Raw genomic sequence first — 18,389 nt, forward strand, 5'->3', positions numbered from 1 at the left:
ATTCAAATGCAAATTTTAATATTTGCATATAAATTTTAATATTTCCAAATAAAAAAACCCACGTTGGTTTGAAATGATGGATCAGTGGTAAACACTGGATGTAAAGCTTTGCATTACTTTTTACGCTAGCCTATTGCCTACACTTCATGTAATACATGAATATAAAGGTTACGTATGGCACGTCTGGGCCGATGGCACGCCTGGGCTACGGCGTTTTTTCCAAATCAATTTTTTTTTAATTTTTTAAAAATTTTTTAAACAAAAACAATCTGAAATCAAATTTAAAGAAAACGAATAAAAAAGAAAAACTGAAAATAAATTAAAAGAAAAGGGCAAAAATAAAAGAAAAATATTATTGACGAAATATTTTAAAGAACGAGGCATACAGTTAGTTTAAAGAAATCAGATTCTCAAGCTAGAGGTAGCTTTATTTTTTAGTGGATACGCGGATACGTGGATACGCAGTCGTTTAAGATTTTAAAGAGTGAGGCATACAGTTAGTTTAAAGAGATCAGATTCTCAAGCCAGAGGTAGCTTTATTTTTTAGTGGATACGCAGTCAGTTAATATTTTAAAGAACAATGCATATGATAGTAAGGCATGATAAATACATGACGTAATATAAATGTAGGTATCAGTTTTTAAGTGGATACACAGTCATTTAATATTTTAAGAACGAATCATATGATAGTAAGGCAATACAAAATACACTAGGTTACCTGCAAGGTAGGGATTGCTGCGAGCACTTTAGGGTCAAAGTGAATTGTTATATGAAATGTTAGTAAACTAAATCCGTTTTAACTAATGGCAATAGCAGGTTTAAAACACGTAAAGCGAACCTCTATTGAGCGTTAACTCGCTGGGGCTGTACATTAATTAATACCTGTTAGCGAGAACACTGTCAATGACGTCAATATGTAGGTCAATATATGCTATATTAAGTTCTAACTTTTATCTCGAAATTGTTTTGAAATAGGCTTGTTTATACTTATGATTTCGTGAGTAAATTTGCTATAAAGAAAAGATTTATAAATGTTCAATTGCCCAAAGGATTTGTAGATTGCACTTGGCAAAAACGAATCGTCTGAAAATAGTCATTTTACAGTGTCATGAATACCAATTTCCCCGGTGTTGGATAGACCCGGGAGTGTTTTTCTCGCTTTCAAAGGGTAAAGGCGAGAACGCTGTCTTGCGAGTTACAACTCGTTGAAGTCAAAATTTTTGGAAGCAGCTAGTTTTAAAAATATTTTAACATACGAAGCACAACAGGAGTATTAACAATAATAGTAATATTGGGTAGAATTTTGCACGCGTAGCGACATTTTCCCCGCAACAAAGTTGAAAGTATTGTACTTTTCAGTTTCCGCGCGGAAAATATTGTTTGGGCACGCAAAATTTCACCTAGCGAAAATACAGGCCCTGAGCAGTAGCACATGTTTAACAAAATAGAACATTCTTTGGTAACATGGATATTTGTTTTTGAAATATGCTATTTGTCTTTGTTGTAAGAGTCCATGTAAATGTTTGGCTTCATGTGAAGAGTGGCAAAACATCACTTAATACTTTGAACTTTGAACCCGCTCGAGAAGACATGTAATCAGAAACCACGTGAAGATCTGGTAAAAGCACTAAATAACCAAAACATTCAGCTCATTGTAAAATAAGAATAAAAACATATGCCTATGCTTACAGTAACCTAATATAAAATAAGTCAAGCATTGCACGAACTGAATCTGAGTGATTCAGTCAGCCAATTTAGACAATCAATTCAATTGCATATTTTATCTGCGACTGTGTCATGTTATTAAACACGACTCGCAAGCGTCAAGCCGCATACTTGAAACATCATTTGATGCAAAATATGGAAATCAGCAAAAGAATACAAATATCAATGGATAAAAAAGACCTTAAGGCATCTGTATGTAAGACTTGATTTGCTTCACAGCACTGACAGCTCAACTGCTAAGGAAAGCGAATTAGCAAATTGGATAGTACATCTTAATATTCTAGAAGAATTTATGTAGTCCTTATATATACAGCATGAATCTAGCTGTGATAGATTGTATGCTTTTAGCGTTTCATAAATATACAAGTTAAAATTGTAACAACTGTAAACGTAACATATGAACGAAAGATGAAAATATCTTACCTTGAATAGTCAAAATAGAACAGAAGCTTTAAAATTTAACAAAAATTTGAAGATCCTGTCCATCCAAATCAAAAAGCACATGGATATGAGCGAGTTTAAAATTTGTGTTCTACGCATAGAAAACGCGCACGACCACAATTGCTTGCGCTAAATAAAATTTAGTTCAGAACCCCCTCTCTGCACAAATTAGACTGCTGCTATGCTCGCTCGCTTCAGGCTCGCTCGCTCCGCAGCAATGACGTAATTTAAATGAAGGTATTAGTTTAAGTGCAGGTGATGTGTGCTATACGACCCCAAAGCATGCTGGTTATTTTGTGTTCTTTAATTTTGTATTCATTTGCATATGACGCTGGTCAAGTGTATATCTGCAGGGCAATCTTCTTTGATATTTTTATATTAAAACCAAATCAAGTCAAATTTATAAATATTTAATGGGGATCAATTGTCTTTTCTCCTATTTGAAGACCTATTCAAAGGAGGTAAATGTCAAGGCAGCGACTTTTACCAGCAAACGGGCTGCAGTAGATGGCTCTTGCTGGATTCACAAAGGTTTAGCATCGTTGGTGTCTCGGACAGGAGGGCAAGAAAGGTAAAAAAACCCAACAACTGTCATTATTGAATGTGTTTGTCTTCTCTTCGTCTTCAAGACTGATATATACACTTTTAATCTAGGTTTTCCTACACATTTAAAAGCTACCTACAGCTACTCATCTCTTCTAAGATCACCCCTTTTGTAGTTTTCGATGGAAAGCCACTTCAAGCCAAAGAAAAGGAAAACATCCGAAGACAAAGGTGATAAACCTGGTGATAAACAAACTAAACATAATTTATACAGCGTGTTTACCCTGTAATAGAATCGTAAATGTCGAGTTTTGATTTTTGTACTATATAGGCAGAGACATGAACAGTTGATGAAAGCCAGTGCAAAAACAATAGACGAAGAAAGAGACAAGGCGCTAAGCCGAAGTGTAGAGATGAATTACAATGATGTGGTCGAGTGTGTGAAGGTCTGTAGTTTACTTTGTTAAATACCATTAAATGTCCAACTCTAATAGTCAGTAGTGTAAAAAAATCGTTGTTTACATCGTACTAGTATTTTGTCATCCGCATGCAACAATAAACTTGTGTCTCAGCCCACATGCACATTTAATGTTTGGTTTAAGCTTCTGGTTCAACAAAATTTCAAGTCAGTAGGGTTAAAAGATAAAATTTGGCTGTATTTTGAAATTCAGCAATCTAAAATTGTTATATTAAATTGTATGGGAAAATAATGAGATGAGCAGGCACTTATTATTAATACAGTAATGTTCCTCAGTTTCATTGATACTTTTAAATTTGCAAGCTACAAACCTAAAATGTTTTGTCTACATAGTTTTGGATACTCTTTCCAAACTATAGGCTGACTTAACTTATCATTTTTTACATGTAAATTGAACTACAAGACAATCTAGAATTTCTTGATGCTTGTGGTTGTGTAGAAATATATATTATACAACTTTCCATAATTTACCACATGCATTTTGTTTTCACTATTACAGGTGCAGAGTCTTCTAAAAGTAGAAAGACTCGACCTGACCACTCAAGTAAAAATAAAGATATTGACATCGTGCTGAGAAGAGACGAATCTGGCCAGCGAATATATCACAACCCAAGACGATTGTCGCAATTAGCCTTTCTCACGATGACGAATATGCCGCCATTTTTGGGGTACTTTTTTCAAAAACCGTGAGCGTAAGACTTGGTAAAGGCGACTGTCTTTAATTTAAGGCTGAATTTATTCTTCTAATGGTCTGTTTATTCTAAAAAAGTTGCTTTTGATGTTTAAACATAATTTTTAAACCCATTTCAGAAAATTGAAAGTACCCCAAAATGTCATCGTGAGAAAGGCTAATCTAGTTGGGCAAGACGAGGTAAACGTGGAAATGTCAATAAAGTTTTTGTGTTGTGGAGTTTTGTAGGTTATTTAAGCTTTGACTTTTACTGTTTTACACCACTTATTAATAGGCAGCAATATCACTGCAAACAAGGAAGGATTTGTCGAGACAGACTTTGTGAACGAAAGCAATCCAGAGTCAGGTAAACACTTCAATCACAGTTCATGTGTTATGCAGTTATATATTCTAACTGTATATTCTCATATTAGAAGGTAGATCGAACCATACAAATTTTTGATAACCTTTTCCAAGCCTGCATGTTCCATCTGCTTTGCTGGAATCCAGGCTGTAAATACGTCCAAATATTCGCCCAATAAAATGATGTATGAATTTTATTTTACAAGTATAATGGTTTTACTGTTTAGTTTTGGACTACAACTACCATAATTAGTCTTGCACTACAGTCAAATCATTATACTAAAATCAGCCTCAAATCAGTTATAAAATTACAGTGGGTTAGGGTGGTATTGCCTTAAATAAATAATAAACAAACATATATATGGCTAATCTCATTATTACCTTAAGTTATTAAAGCATATTGGAACTAGAGAGTGAGGTTAGAAATATCATTACAAATTAGCCTATGTATAAACATAATGTGGGTATGCGATTGTAGGATGTGGTTTAATGGGTTTTTGTGGTCTACCTTAAGATATTAATTTTCCTAGGTAATATAGTTGCGATTTTATTTAAATAGACAAGCATGCAAGTTTTAAATCACTTTAATGTATAGCTTTTATAACTAAATAGTGGAATACGCAAGATTGAACGAACCTGTTGATCTCTTAACTGACAAAGCAGATGAACATTCTGAAACTTTTGAGCAAGGTACAGGTAAAATTAATTTTGGATCTACCATGTTAAATAACCTAGAGTGTTCCATGTTTGAAGGTACTGTACAGTAACAGTATGTGACCTACAAAAACATTTCAACTGGAATTAATTGTAAATGGTATATGTATTATTTTATAGACCTTGATGCAATCATTGAACAGTGTGAGGAAGCTGTTGGGAAATGAATGATAATACCACTGTGTGGCAAAAACGAATAAACAATCTTGAGGAAAACTGGGAGAATGCTAGAGGAGCCATATTTCACAGTGTTTTGTGTTCATTTGCCCCTCCCACTTCCTCATTACATTGCTCTAAAATTGATTGCCCCAATGATGCACAATTGAGGTGTAAGCAGTGTGGTGTTTTTCAATATTTATGTGTCAACTGTGATGAAGAAGTACATCAGTGTCAGCCTCTTCATGATCGTGAAGTTTGGATTAATGGGTATTTTCAATACATTCTTCCAACTGAGTCAATAACTGATGATGGAAAGCTTGTTCCTGTTGGTATGTGTCAATAATTATTTTCAATTAATAATTTTTTAAAGGCAATGTACCGTGCAATATGGTTGCAAACTGTTTACAAGCAACTGTCTATAAAATAACTTAAAAGGATATGAGGTATACAGGAATCTGCACTTCCAAATTTGAATGAGAAGTTTGGAATTCAGAGGCTTTTATTTATAATGGAAGGACCTAAGGGATAAGCTGTAATTTTCTTACTATATTTAAGGTCGTGCATGTCCTCTTCTTTACCCAACATCTTGCTTGGTGTGCGGGGAATCTACTTTGAAAACATTGAACAGCTCAAAAGTTATACTCATCACATCTGAAGGTATTGTATTTTAACGCTATCAAAAATTGAACCTAGTCATAAGTTTATTACAAAATAATGCCGTACATGTTAGTGCCAATTCTTTTTGTTATTTTTTTTATTTCTGTGCTGATGTTTATAGTATACAGTAGAGTGTATATTAAGATAATTAATATAATGTAATTATACATTCACAGTCAATCATTAACAGTATATGCTAAGATTGAGTATAAGTAAACGGTTAAAGTTAATGGATTTTTTTCATATTTAAGGTCGTTTTGACCTCAATTGGTTTAACATACACTGTTAATCATGTCCTTGGCAATGGTCACCAATTTCGTTTGACTGTATAGTTCAAAGTGGTTTTTGGCCAGGAAGTCCTGCCAATGTAAACTACTTGTTTCATCAAGAGCTGTTCCTTCTTTGGGATGCCTTCCGGAAGCAAATGCCAGGCTCCTCACAAACTGCTTTTATAAGAAGCTTGGAAGACATGTCTCGTTCCAAAAAAAGGGTGAGTGCTGTATATAATGGCAGTTATGAATGTATTAGAAATAGCCTGAGCACACTAAAAGATGATAATCATACAAATTCAATGGGGTACATATAAAATATGTTGGATGGTATTTAATTAGCACTCAGTAGGGTCAGAGCATACAAATGTCTTTTTTCTTTGTATTAAAGGCAGATGTAATAACTGCAGCAACATTTAGGAAGGCCTTTGCAGAGTGGTGCTATTGTCAATTTGAACTGGCTTCGCTACAACTTCAGGATTGGAGAAAATGCCCACCATGCAGTGTTGACCAACACTCTTGTCATATTGATGGCAACCACAAGGTTTATAGATATGATAAAGTATCAAGGTACCACACCCTAATAGTTCATGTACTTGTGTGATTTATATTTTCCTAACATGACATTTGTAAGACTACATACATTATAAAACTAACTGGCTATATGTCACCCAGGAAATTTGAATATTTAGGGGTACAAGTCCTTCTTATTACAATGACCATCTGATTGTCGAAAATGCGAAAGTAGATTCTCACATAAGAAGCTTGAATTCCAAAATCACGAAGAAAGATATGGTAAGGTTACAGTATAAAATACTGGTCGTTGGCCGATATTTTTGTTCTTTTTCGTTCTTCACATAGGTAAATTTAGGTGGAATCTTTTTTTGTTTAGAAAGAAGATAGTTCTTGTGGTGATACGCATTGGAAAGCTGCAAAAGCTGTGTCGAAAGCGAAGAAGAACCAAGATGAAACTGGATTGGTAGTGGCTGGCTGCAGACATTCTGTTTGTCAAGCCGCCTTGAATATGTTTAGAGGAGAAGTTTATGGTTATGCTCACTATCTACATTTAAACTTTGTTCATCCAAACAATGTTAGGTTCTTGTGGGAGATGTGATATGTAAGTACTGGCCATGGGCTAAGCGAGTCACTTCAGAGCAAAACAAGATGGCATTAACTGATACAAAACCAGCCTTGTCACTCATGCATGGAAAATCGCACAGTTGGAACTGTCAGGTATTTTTACTAGGTCTAAATTATTCGTTCTGGTCTTTATTGGTTTGAAACGTTTAAAATTTCTCTTTCAATTTGGCAAGAGTTTTTTTGGACAGAACGTCAATATAAATTTTGGGGCATGACATAATGTGTAGCAAATTTTCATTGCATTTAACATAGGTTATTTGGAGTGGAAGATGGCAAGAAGGTGCTGCTGCAACTCCTGGGGAGGAAGTTGAACAAATCAACAGCTATCTCTCCAGACTTGGATCCACCACCAAGAATATGATAGCATCAGGTTAATATAGTATATAATTGTGCATCACTGCATCTTAATGGAGATGAACGGTATACATTGACATTCCATACATTCCTTTTACAGGTCGCGAGGATTGCATCACTGAGCATCTATTGAGTTGGAATAAGCGAAAAATTTGTAATCTACCTAAGCTGTTGGTTCTTCGCCTGAAAAAGGTTAATTACAGTATATATTTTCGCTTTAAATGCGAGGTGGTGTAAAACGTGCTCGTTGCATACTTGAGCTTATGCGTTTTCTTTTCAGCATTCGTTTAGTCTTTCTTTCAATGCCTTTCTGTAGACGGAAAAGAAACTCGCCGATGCGAAAACGGAACTTGCTACGTATGCACGTGAGATTAATTTATCAGACGCTGATTTGGATGCCTCAGTTGTGTCATGGAAAAGAGATGTTCAGCAGTTTGCTACTGGTACGACTAATGATTGATCGTGTTAAATTATATACTGTACCGTACGAATTGATAAAATGTATATACTTTATGGATTTCACGTCTTTAGAACAAAAAGCAGGAAAAAATGTTGACGTTGGGGATTTAGGAGAATTCTACCTTTTACATCATGTGGTACAAAATGCTCAACAACTAAATACGTTTGTAAGTAGGAACGATGACCAGACGCGGATTTTAATCGGGGATAAAGAATTTCACCAACTTGCTGCAGATAAAACAAAGCAGTTGAATAAGAACATGGAAAGATTGCGTGTTTTGTCGTCCGAGCTTTTGAATTCCACTGTAACAGAGGAGGAGCTTCTAGCTCGGGGGAAGGTTGAACTTGCGAAAGTAACATTGTCCAGGTTGCAGAGAAAATTGGAGATGCTGTACTTTTCCATTACGAGGCGGATGAAGGAGATTTCGGCGCTTGCTGGTTGGTGTATATAACAATTTTATTGTTACTTTAATATAATATGTTTATCTCGGTCACTCACATCGTTAGGAGTTAATAACTAGGTCCGCGTACTTTATTTTATTTGGTTAAATAAAGGCTTTCTTTTAGATTCTAGTAAAAGGAGATCATCTATGCGAGCAAAATGCTCAAGGGAAAAAACAGAAATAGCATCCACAGTAGAAGAGTTAAACTCAGTTAACAGCCTTCTGAAACTGCCTGCAACAAGTGCTGAGGTTATTCTTGCGGGAGATTTTCTTTGGTCGTTTAGTGAGGAACCAGCAACTACGAAAAGTATAGCGAATTTACTAGTGTTCATGGCTACATTTTTATCGAAAGAATAGAATTTTTTCTTAATCTCTATATAAATTGATTTAGACTTTTTGCTATACTATAGGTCTTCCTGTACGCTACAAAGCACAAGTAGTAGAAAAGTTCACGCTGGTTCAAAGGCTAAAAGAAGAAGAGGATCAAATAAGAAAAGAAATGAAGAACTTCCTCGTGTTCTATTTAAAGAATATTTTGGACAACCTTCATCAAAGAAAAGCTGTCATTAATGAGCGGATAGGTATAATTATCAGATATTTTCCGAACTTTTGCAATAGCTGTTATTGTATAAAGTCTTGACAATAAACTTGCTAGAAATTGCTAGAAATCTATTTTTGATTCCTTCATTGATTTTTTTTCCAATGGTCTTTGCAAAGCACTGTTTTCACCTGAATTTGTATTTTTAGCTTTTATTCACGACGTCAATGAACCTGATGACAAATATCAAAATGAAAATGAGGTATAACAATGTATTAATATGTGTGCACCATAATGGCATGTAGTCTTCTGAGGTTTAGTGTTAGTCTCCAATTTTTTTCGTATTTTACATTTTCTGTTGTTGTAGAACTTATTGGGTGATAGGAAGTGTTATTCCTTGCGTTGCGAAAGAATCGAGACATTGCAGGGTCAACTTGCTATTACTAACAAAGGAATAGCTTTTGCCAAAAGCCAGATTGCAGTTGGTTTGAAATATTTTCGACATCTAGATACTTCTCTGGCATGCCTGGAAGAAATTGATGATAAATGCGATGATGATGATGAATATTACAATGAAAGTGAAGAAGATTGGTCAAGTGACGACAATAATGAATTAGAATAATTTTAGTTTTAAAGAGTTTTTGAAATTGAAGTTCAGATACCTTATTCATAATATCATATATTATACGAAAAATAAATAGTAATAAAACTCTAAATACAACATCTATATATGACAATTCCTTTTTCTCTTAGAAGAATTAAAAGCATTTCATTTTTGCTATTTTCTTAGTTGCCAAAGCTCTTGCAGTTATGAACCAAAGCGATGTATAAAAGAACTTGGGGGTGTTCAGATCAGGATCATGATCCCAGATCTTAACAGACCGACAAGAAAAAGTTTCTATATAGACTCCAACCAATAAATGCCAAACTGTGTCTGGTAGAACGAAATGTCAAGCTGTCTGTTTGACTTTCCAGTTGGTTCAATTCCAACTCGCAGTTCTGTAATTAAGCGTAATTTAATATTAGGAATGCAGTATCGTTGTTTTGTGATGATGACTTAAATCAGTAGAACATTTTTTTAAAAAAATTACAGACTTTACGTGCAGTGCAGTCACTTGTAGGAAAGATTTTTTAGGCGTCCATCAATCGATAGTCTCGCAATATACTCCTTCATAAACCTAATACAATATACACTTAATGTATGCTCCGGAGGGAAATAACGAGTTTTGTTTTCCCAAGAGTCTGAATGTCGAGGGAAACATTTAGACTCGAGGGAAAACAAAACTCACTATTTCCCGAGGTGTAGCGAACATTAAGTGTTTTGTTATATAGGAACAAAAACATACATCTTACACGACAATTTCATTTCAAAATGTTATGACAATATGCGGGCACCAATTTTTCACTTGTTTGGGAAACATTACATTTATTTAAAGTCATGTGACTACGAATGAACCAATCACATTTAAAATATACAGCACCTATATAACAATTGTTTTTGTATATATCTGTTATATGTATTGCATTTCGTCCTTCCTCGTGACGAGCGAAAGGAACACATTCTTGCATAAACCTGGCAAAAGTATATAGTTAATGAGCTGTAGTGTACTTCTGAAAGGTTCGCTGAGAAATATCGGATAAACAAGCACATTTGTTTGTAGTATAATTTTCGTATACCGTATATTTTGAAAGTTGCCATGACCTTCAAACGAGTTTACCTACATAATAAATTCAGATTCTGAAAAAGGAAGCAGCAAAATCGTTTCATTAAAATTTTACTAAAATTTAGAAATTAGAAATTTGAAGAAATTCCGCAATAGAAATTAGGCTAGACTTCAAATGCAGAGATTTTAAAAATATTTCATTCTTCATTAATCATTCTTATGGCCTAAGGAAATAGAACATGTTTTGCATGAAATAAGAATCAGAGTCTCTAGAGAAATTTTCTCAAAATAATAAAAAGTTTTCGAGAAAACGTTTCTCAACAAAATTTTCTTGTCAAGTATTCCTTAGGAAACTTTTTCTAGTTGATTATTAGCCTTCACGAATGACGTTTTTGGGTACTTTCAATTTTCTCAAATGTGTTTAAAAAATAATACCAACATGAAAAGCATTTTTTTTAAAATCAACAGACCATTTGAAGAATAACTCCAGCCTAAAATTAAAGACAGTCGTCGTTACGAAGTCATACACTCACGGTTGCTAAAAAGAACCCCAAAAATAGCGGCATATTCGTCATCGTGAGAAAGCTAGGCTAATTGCACAGAACAAAATCGATCCTACAGTAACATTACGCCTACGTGTATTAAAGATTCTTCGTTGAACTTCTACGTAACTTCAACTAGTGAGCACGTTGTTCGTCTTTCATACTGGTCAAGGCTCTAGGGTTAGGGTTAGGGTATTAGGATTATGGTGACACTAACTATATTTGGTAGGTTAGTTGTTGTAATTTTGATGTTTACTATTATTTACATTTATTCCATTATCTATGTTTCAGTATTGTTAACCTTTTTATTGGATCACGAGAACCACAAAACGTAAACTTGTTTAAAATTGAAGGGTTATTCTTAAATTTCTCCTTTCTAAATACCGATGTAATGTTCAGGTGTAGTGTAAGTGATTTTGTATTGACTGAGTATATATGTTTTATTTAACGGTTTTGGATACTAACTATAAAATTTCGCTTTAATGTTCACTTTGCGATATATAAAGAAAGTACTAAAAACTCAATTACGAAAGCAACACATGATATTTTTTATGGGAAGGAACATATAGCATTTTGAAGCGGCATGTTTTTAACACCCGAATCACCTCGACTTTTTCAAATTTTTATTTCTTTTGATCCTTTTGGATTGGCTATGGACGTGAGGATCCTTATATATGTATGTCCCATTTGTTTTTAATTTTGGCGATGTGAAATAATGATCTTTCTATATGATAAAAGTAACACGAAAATTTCAAATTAATCATTGCAATCCATAATATAGCTTGATACCGCACGTTTTTGTTGAACACCCGAATCACCTTTTTTTTTCGTTAAAAGGTATCGAAACTTTAACACTAATTATGCACTCACTATGGTATTACCTATATAGTTTGTAATACCAATATTGGCAAGTTAACATAGTTGCCAAGTCTCACGGATTAGGCGTGAGACTCACGTATATTTGCGTAAAAAACGATCTCATGCCGGAAAATCAAGACAGTCTGAGATCTCACAGATTTCGTCTATTGTTGTTAGGGTATTGTCCTTAAAAGTTAAGAAATTAATAATAAAATTTTAAATCAGTCCGTACACATAGTCAAATTAAGATTAGTCAAAGTTCAAATAAAAAATTTCTTGTTACAAATTGTTTTTTCGAAACAATGTCAAATTTCGGGAAACTTCGGGAAAATTACATTAATTTCATATGTTTGCGGGATATAGGGACTAAATTGTCTTCAGCGAACAAAAGTAAAAACGAGGTAATCATGGTATTATGTAAGAAAATTTTAGATATTCACGAGAAATTGCTGGCATATTCTTGTAAAACAGTCTTCATTAAACTCCTATGTCTATATGCATGGTTGTAATACCAAAGTAACCAAATTCTTCCTTTTGCTAAAGTAACGAAAAATAATCAAAAATATCCTTTTTCCTCATTCTTTTTAACCTAAAACGTTATTTTGGTAAATATTTTTAATAATAATAATTATTATAATAACAACAATAATAGAATTCAATTATAGAACTGTGAGTTGGAATTGAACCAACTGGAAAGTCACTCATGCAGATAGCTGACATTTCCTTCAACCATGCACAGTTTATTTTAGTTTTATTTTCATTTTGTTTATCGATATAAAAAGTTAAGATTATGTATAGAAGCAGTAGCATAGACGATAAATATAAAAAATTGTTGTTTTGAAATATAAAAAAAATTGTTATATTGAAATTGTTGTTTCATAGCTTTTAAAAATTATGTTTTTATGGAGTTTTCGCAAATTATCTGCCGAAACAAAGTTGAACAGGAATTTCAACATCGCTTATTCAGGAACTTATACATTAAACATAAACTATATAAATAAAAACCATGTCATATGGTTTATGTAATAATTTAAAACAGGAGTAGCATTGTTCTATAATATATAGAAGGAAAAAACACAATGTATGAGTCGGTTATTTTATACTTTATATGCATTTTAAAACCATTATCACGTTGCATCCTTGGAACGTCTATATATATACTTCCAATTCAACTTCCACGTGGTTATAGCTAGTGTTATAAGCGTGCATAGATGAAGGCGTACGTAAGTACTTTTCGCATCTCATATATATTGTCACAACATTCCCCAATTGTATATAAGTTAAGAAATTACACATTTTATAACGTTTTGCTTGTGGGCCACCCCGAAATAGTTTTTTTTCACAGTTGTTTGAGATATATAATAGCTAAGTTTATTAAATTTGGAATACAAAATCAAATAATATAAAGGTTAAGGCTTGGAATGCATTCTCAATAGTGGCCAAGCATGAAATTCGCCAACTTCAACCTTGCTGGTATCAAAAGAACTAGGACACGGGGGGGATAACCATCCCTTCCACCAAAGATGTTATTACAACTGACAAATGGCCTGGTGGGACTGCAACATTGTGCACCCTCTTAAAACCTGTTACACATGCCTCACCGCAAAATGTGCCTTTATTGTCAGTCAAGGACACAACCGTACCTGAAAAGAAACAAATGTATATAAATACACCCGTTTGCAAAAACGTTGGCCGCAGATAGATAGATATAGATACTCGAAGTCTAATTAGAATTGCATATGATTACATTTGCATGGGATTTCAATCATATTACACAACATACGCAATTCTAAGTAGATTTCGAGTATCTATCTATATATCTATCTGCAGCCAACGTTTTTGCAAACGGGTGTATATATATATATATATAATATATATATATATATATAATATATATATATATATAGGTAATATCGTGAACTCTTTTGAGATTATATAACAAGCTAGGTAATAAATTATATAAGCAAGGTTGCAAAACAAAGATTTATATTACCTGCAGAAAATAAACTTTTCAATGTTGTTGAAGACGGTTTCGCTACTAGATTTGGCGGTCTGGTTGTATGAGTTATTGGCCGGGTTGATTGATTTGGTAAGTCAGATATTTCATCTAATGGTTTTGATGTTTGGTTGGGTGGTCTGGTTGATTGATTTGGTTGTCTGGTTGCCTCATTTGGTGGTCTGGTGGATTTTGTGAGAGACTTTGAAGACAACGGCGAGGAAGGAGTTACAATTGTACGAGAGCTTGATGAGGTTTCGCCAGCCTTTGAGATGCAGGTTGTGGATGATGTTTCGGAAGACGATGCAATTGACATTGATTCGGTGGGAGTTGTAGGTGGAGACGACGTAGGCATTGGTGGGCTTTTGCCAGTGGATGACGTGCTTCGACTTGTTTGAGGCATTTCACGGTCAGACGACGAGCCTTCGACACGCTGTCTAGAAAACAGTGATTTCATACGGTGTTTGAACAACTCCCGGGCTGCTTTTCCAGTTTTACTTTTCTCTGATATAAAGTCTGCTCCCAAACCAGGAGTAGATGCAAAATCCCACATAGTCTTTCCACCAGTTGAAGATGGATGGCAATACATGACAACTACGTGGTATCCGTGGTTCTGGTGAAGTGTCAACGCCTGTACAATAAAATTTGCGTTGCTGTTTACATTGGAGCCACAAAGCCTTAAGGCCGACACACGCCGAACGCGATCCGCCAACGCGACGCGATCTGTAGGAATTTCTCAGTTTTTAACACTGAGTAGAAAACTCGCGTCGCGTTGGCGAATCGCGTCCAGTGTGTGTGGGTCTTTACTCACGCTTAAATTGGCCGACATTGCACAACAGCATCAGCATCAACAACTGGTGCTAGTTGTTCAATTGTTACCTTACGGCCCTGTTTTCGCCATACCAGATCCGCATCGTCGCGGCATCAATTTACGTCATTTTACGGCATCCCTGATTATAGGCTTTTTTCGATATGTATTGATATGTATTGTATACAAACCCTCCTCATAAGAAGCTCTTTTTGACTGGTGGTGCTTGTATGTTTAGGCAGTGAAATGTTACAGAGGCGCTTCGGGAAAACTTCACCACAGTTTGAACAACGCTTACAAGCATTGCCCACCTCAGCTGAACAACTCTGGCACACTTTCTTGCGAGATGTAGTCTAAAAAACACATACGATCAATGATGCTTAAAATGACAATTTTAATGTGAGCATAAATAGAAATTACCTAAGTTCGGGAGAAAAGCGCTGACTAGAATCAGGAATGAATAAAATGAATGGGTGGAAGATATGATTGCAATGTAACACGAAGTAAAGGCCGATTTGCACTGTCAATGTTTCTGTGACCAATTAGCCTCTGTGAGAAGTCTGTGTTCACAGAATCACAGAGCTTCAAAGCAACTGCCCTCTTTGAAGGTGTTCACATTGTCAAATACATGGATCAAAGTGTACTTTGATCACAGAAACTGTGCTTACCTGCAGAAACTGTGATAATGCAAGCCAGCCTTAAGCAGGGCCGTAGCTAGAAGCTTAAATTGGGGGGTGTATATTCATAAATTCATCTTATGCCCGACTGATTTCTTTTGTACGCTATTGTTTCTGGGGTAGATAAACATGAATATATGAATATACGCCCTCCAGTTAGGCGGTCTAGCTACGGCCCTAGCCTTAAGTCAAAATGATCAGCTTTGTTCTCAGGCTGTCAACTTCTGTCAGATATGTACAAGTATTTACAGTGACTAATGATACACACCCATCATGAAGATAATAACAAAATAATAAAAATATTACTATATTTACTGCTTGATCACATATCCTTCATACTGTTAAAAACATACTGTATCACACTAGGGTATATTTTTGATATATAAAAATGAGATATTAAAAACTTTTCCACACAACAAAATATTTTGAATTTACTAAAACGTGACAACATACAAACTTTTCTGATGTGGCACTCACAACTTGTTTTTCATCATCTAGTAATAATATTGAGGAAAAACAAAGGCAATTAAAAGACTGGGTCATTGTAAATTAAGAAGTATTATTTACAACATAAGCAGTCACTGGATAGGCACAAAATGGAATATTATAGTCATGTACACTACACGAATGAGAATGTTGGCTGTAATTTATACCCTATTAGATAAGTACTCTTCATCAGATTATCAGGCTTATTACAATTACTGCTGGTAGTCATGTGTATGAAATCAAATCACTCCCTATACATGTAGTTTGTAACATTTACAGAGGTATTCATGTGATCCAAATTCCCATAAATTTGCCAAAATAATAGTTTTTATGTGTAAGTTCATTAATTGCTTATGAATTTCACAATGTCATTTAGATATAGACTACACTACATTATATACAGGGTACAAAATCTCCTTGGGAGGGAACAGATGGGAATGTTTACAAATTAAATATTGATCAGTAAGATTTCATTATGGATTATCAACAAAATATTTTGCTTCTTTTTGGCTAACATTGTCATAAGTACTAAACTAGTAGATACTAGTAACAATACCTGTATGCTTATTAAATCATAACTAAATCAGAATAGGTGATTATTCAAAGAAGTAAACTCATGCAGTGAAATTTTGTCATGCTTACATAAAAAATTTGAGTTGAAATGTAAGCCTATTTATTAATGTCATGAAGCAAATATCACATCACTAAAAGGGTTAACCATTGAAGCGGCTTTAAATCACTTTAAAAAATACAACTATATTTCACAGGTTGGTTAATGCTTTTTGATGGATAAATTCTTCTAAAATAATTAAGCATTCATGCAGTTATAAAATATGCTATACACTATGGTGCAAATACCTATATAGACTATAAATAAGTTCCTCATGCAGCTGTGCAGAAGAAAATTTTAAAATAGTTATGAGAATAATATAATGACATAATAATAATAGTTAACACAAAAATTATTTATCAAGCATTCATGCCAGAAATGACTGTCTTGTGTGTTGATAGGTGAGCTTTGGATACATGTAAATTAGTTAACTCACTTAACTGTCAAACAAAAAGTACCATACAGTTTAAATTGTTTGCATTATGCCCCTCCACATGTGTAAGAAGCATACTGTACAACCATAGGTTGCCCAGAAATCTGTTTGTAGTACTTTGTACACAGTCTTCGACTACATTGTTTACGCGTGTGGTCAGCTTCTACTGTCTGTACTAATTACTGCATTACATATCGATATCAATATATAATACATATCAATTAATATATACAGTAATTAGTACAGGCAGTAAAAGTGTAAATAATGTAGTCGAAGACTGAGTACAAACTGTACAGTGCATAAAATGTTTAAGTCATAAAATTTTTAAATAACTTTATTTATTCAAATATTCAGAGATGTCTTCTCATTAGTTTAATTTGTCTTACAGTATTAAATTGAGGCCCACAATTAGGCCTCACACATTACACATATAAATTTACAATAATACATTTGCTTAATAACGGCAAACAAAGTTGTCGTGACCGGCTAATAAGGTACCTTGTGAACAGGGCCTAAAATGTGAAATAAATTTACTCTGTCTTTAATATTTTATGTATAAAATGGGGGGCTGAGCTAAATGTAGCCCCCCAGAAATGCCACATTTTCATAATCTCAGAGCGATTTTATACGAATATATAGACATAATGCTTTTATCCCAAGGAATCAATATCATTTACAACTAGTCCCACATACCTTTGTCATTGCCTATTTGCATGTTTAATATATGATTTTCAAACACCGACGCTTCTATATGCAAATTTTACTGAAATGTGGCTGCAGAGAACGAGCAAAATTGCAAAATATTTGCGTGAAATAAATCCAGCGTAACCAGGCCTGGTAGATTGTAAAGCGTCCTTGAAATTGATTCTCACAGTCAATTTGCCCAGCAGAACACAATTAGTATATACAGTCAATTTTAGGAAGAGACTGGGTTGGGTTGGTATCACATGTTACATATGAATCTTTATTAACCATCATGAGATATGCTATTTTGCTCTATGCTTTTAATGTGTTTGAACAAATCAACCATTAAGAGCTTTGTTTGTAATTAGTACTTAACAAGGTGCTGGTATTTAAAATTAAGCTTTAATGTAATTGTAATTATTTAATTTTCTATATTTATAATAATTTCAGATACCTCTACCAGGAAAACAGGTGTGTGCTCAGAGGTCATGTCAGGATTCAGTGTTAGAGCTAACTATCACAAAAATTGAAACCACTCCGATTTGCTGGACAATCCCCAGCTTCCCAGTAGTGACATTGGATTTTATTAAAGTGACAGCTTAAATCAATGGGGATGAAATAAATGCTTTAGTGAAAAAAGATGCAGCAATTAATCCTGGAAATGTAAGGTGATATAGA

General features: G+C 34.2%; 2 protein-coding genes and 1 long non-coding RNA gene across 4 annotated transcripts; all 3 read left to right on the top strand.

Moving 5' to 3' along the window:
• Positions 1–5,107: 5,107 nt before the first annotated feature.
• LOC114537160 lies at positions 5,108–6,235 on the top strand. Its single transcript, XR_003688559.1, has 3 exons — positions 5,108–5,422; positions 5,649–5,750; positions 6,002–6,235. It is a non-coding gene; the product is annotated as an uncharacterized LOC114537160 (long non-coding RNA).
• Positions 6,236–6,256: 21 nt separating this feature from the next.
• On the top strand, positions 6,257–7,133 carry LOC114537169. The gene is made up of 4 exons (XM_028558289.1): positions 6,257–6,271; positions 6,411–6,589; positions 6,712–6,814; positions 6,912–7,133. The coding sequence occupies exons 1-4, from the start codon at positions 6,257–6,259 to the stop codon at positions 7,131–7,133; spliced, it is 519 nt and encodes a 172-aa protein (XP_028414090.1).
• On the top strand, positions 7,133–14,397 carry LOC114537161. 2 transcript variants are annotated; one of them, XM_028558282.1, is made up of 7 exons: positions 7,133–7,252; positions 7,412–7,529; positions 7,614–7,705; positions 7,830–7,956; positions 8,045–8,139; positions 8,207–8,410; positions 8,540–8,583. In XM_028558282.1, exons 1-6 carry the CDS (start codon positions 7,184–7,186, stop codon positions 8,222–8,224), a joined length of 519 nt encoding a protein of 172 aa, XP_028414083.1. In that variant the 5' UTR covers positions 7,133–7,183; the 3' UTR covers positions 8,225–8,410; positions 8,540–8,583. The 2 variants fall into 2 exon arrangements, with proteins under 2 accessions (XP_028414083.1, XP_028414084.1); XM_028558283.1 differs by lacking the exons at positions 8,045–8,139; positions 8,207–8,410; positions 8,540–8,583 and adding an exon at positions 14,363–14,397 and having other exon boundaries at positions 7,830–7,981.
• The last annotated feature ends 3,992 nt before the right edge of the window (positions 14,398–18,389 follow it).

The sequence above is a fragment of the Dendronephthya gigantea genome, unplaced genomic scaffold (genome assembly GCF_004324835.1).
Source record: "Dendronephthya gigantea isolate DGI-Jeju-01 unplaced genomic scaffold, DenGig_1.0 000152F, whole genome shotgun sequence".
Lineage (NCBI taxonomy): Eukaryota > Metazoa > Cnidaria > Anthozoa > Malacalcyonacea > Nephtheidae > Dendronephthya > Dendronephthya gigantea.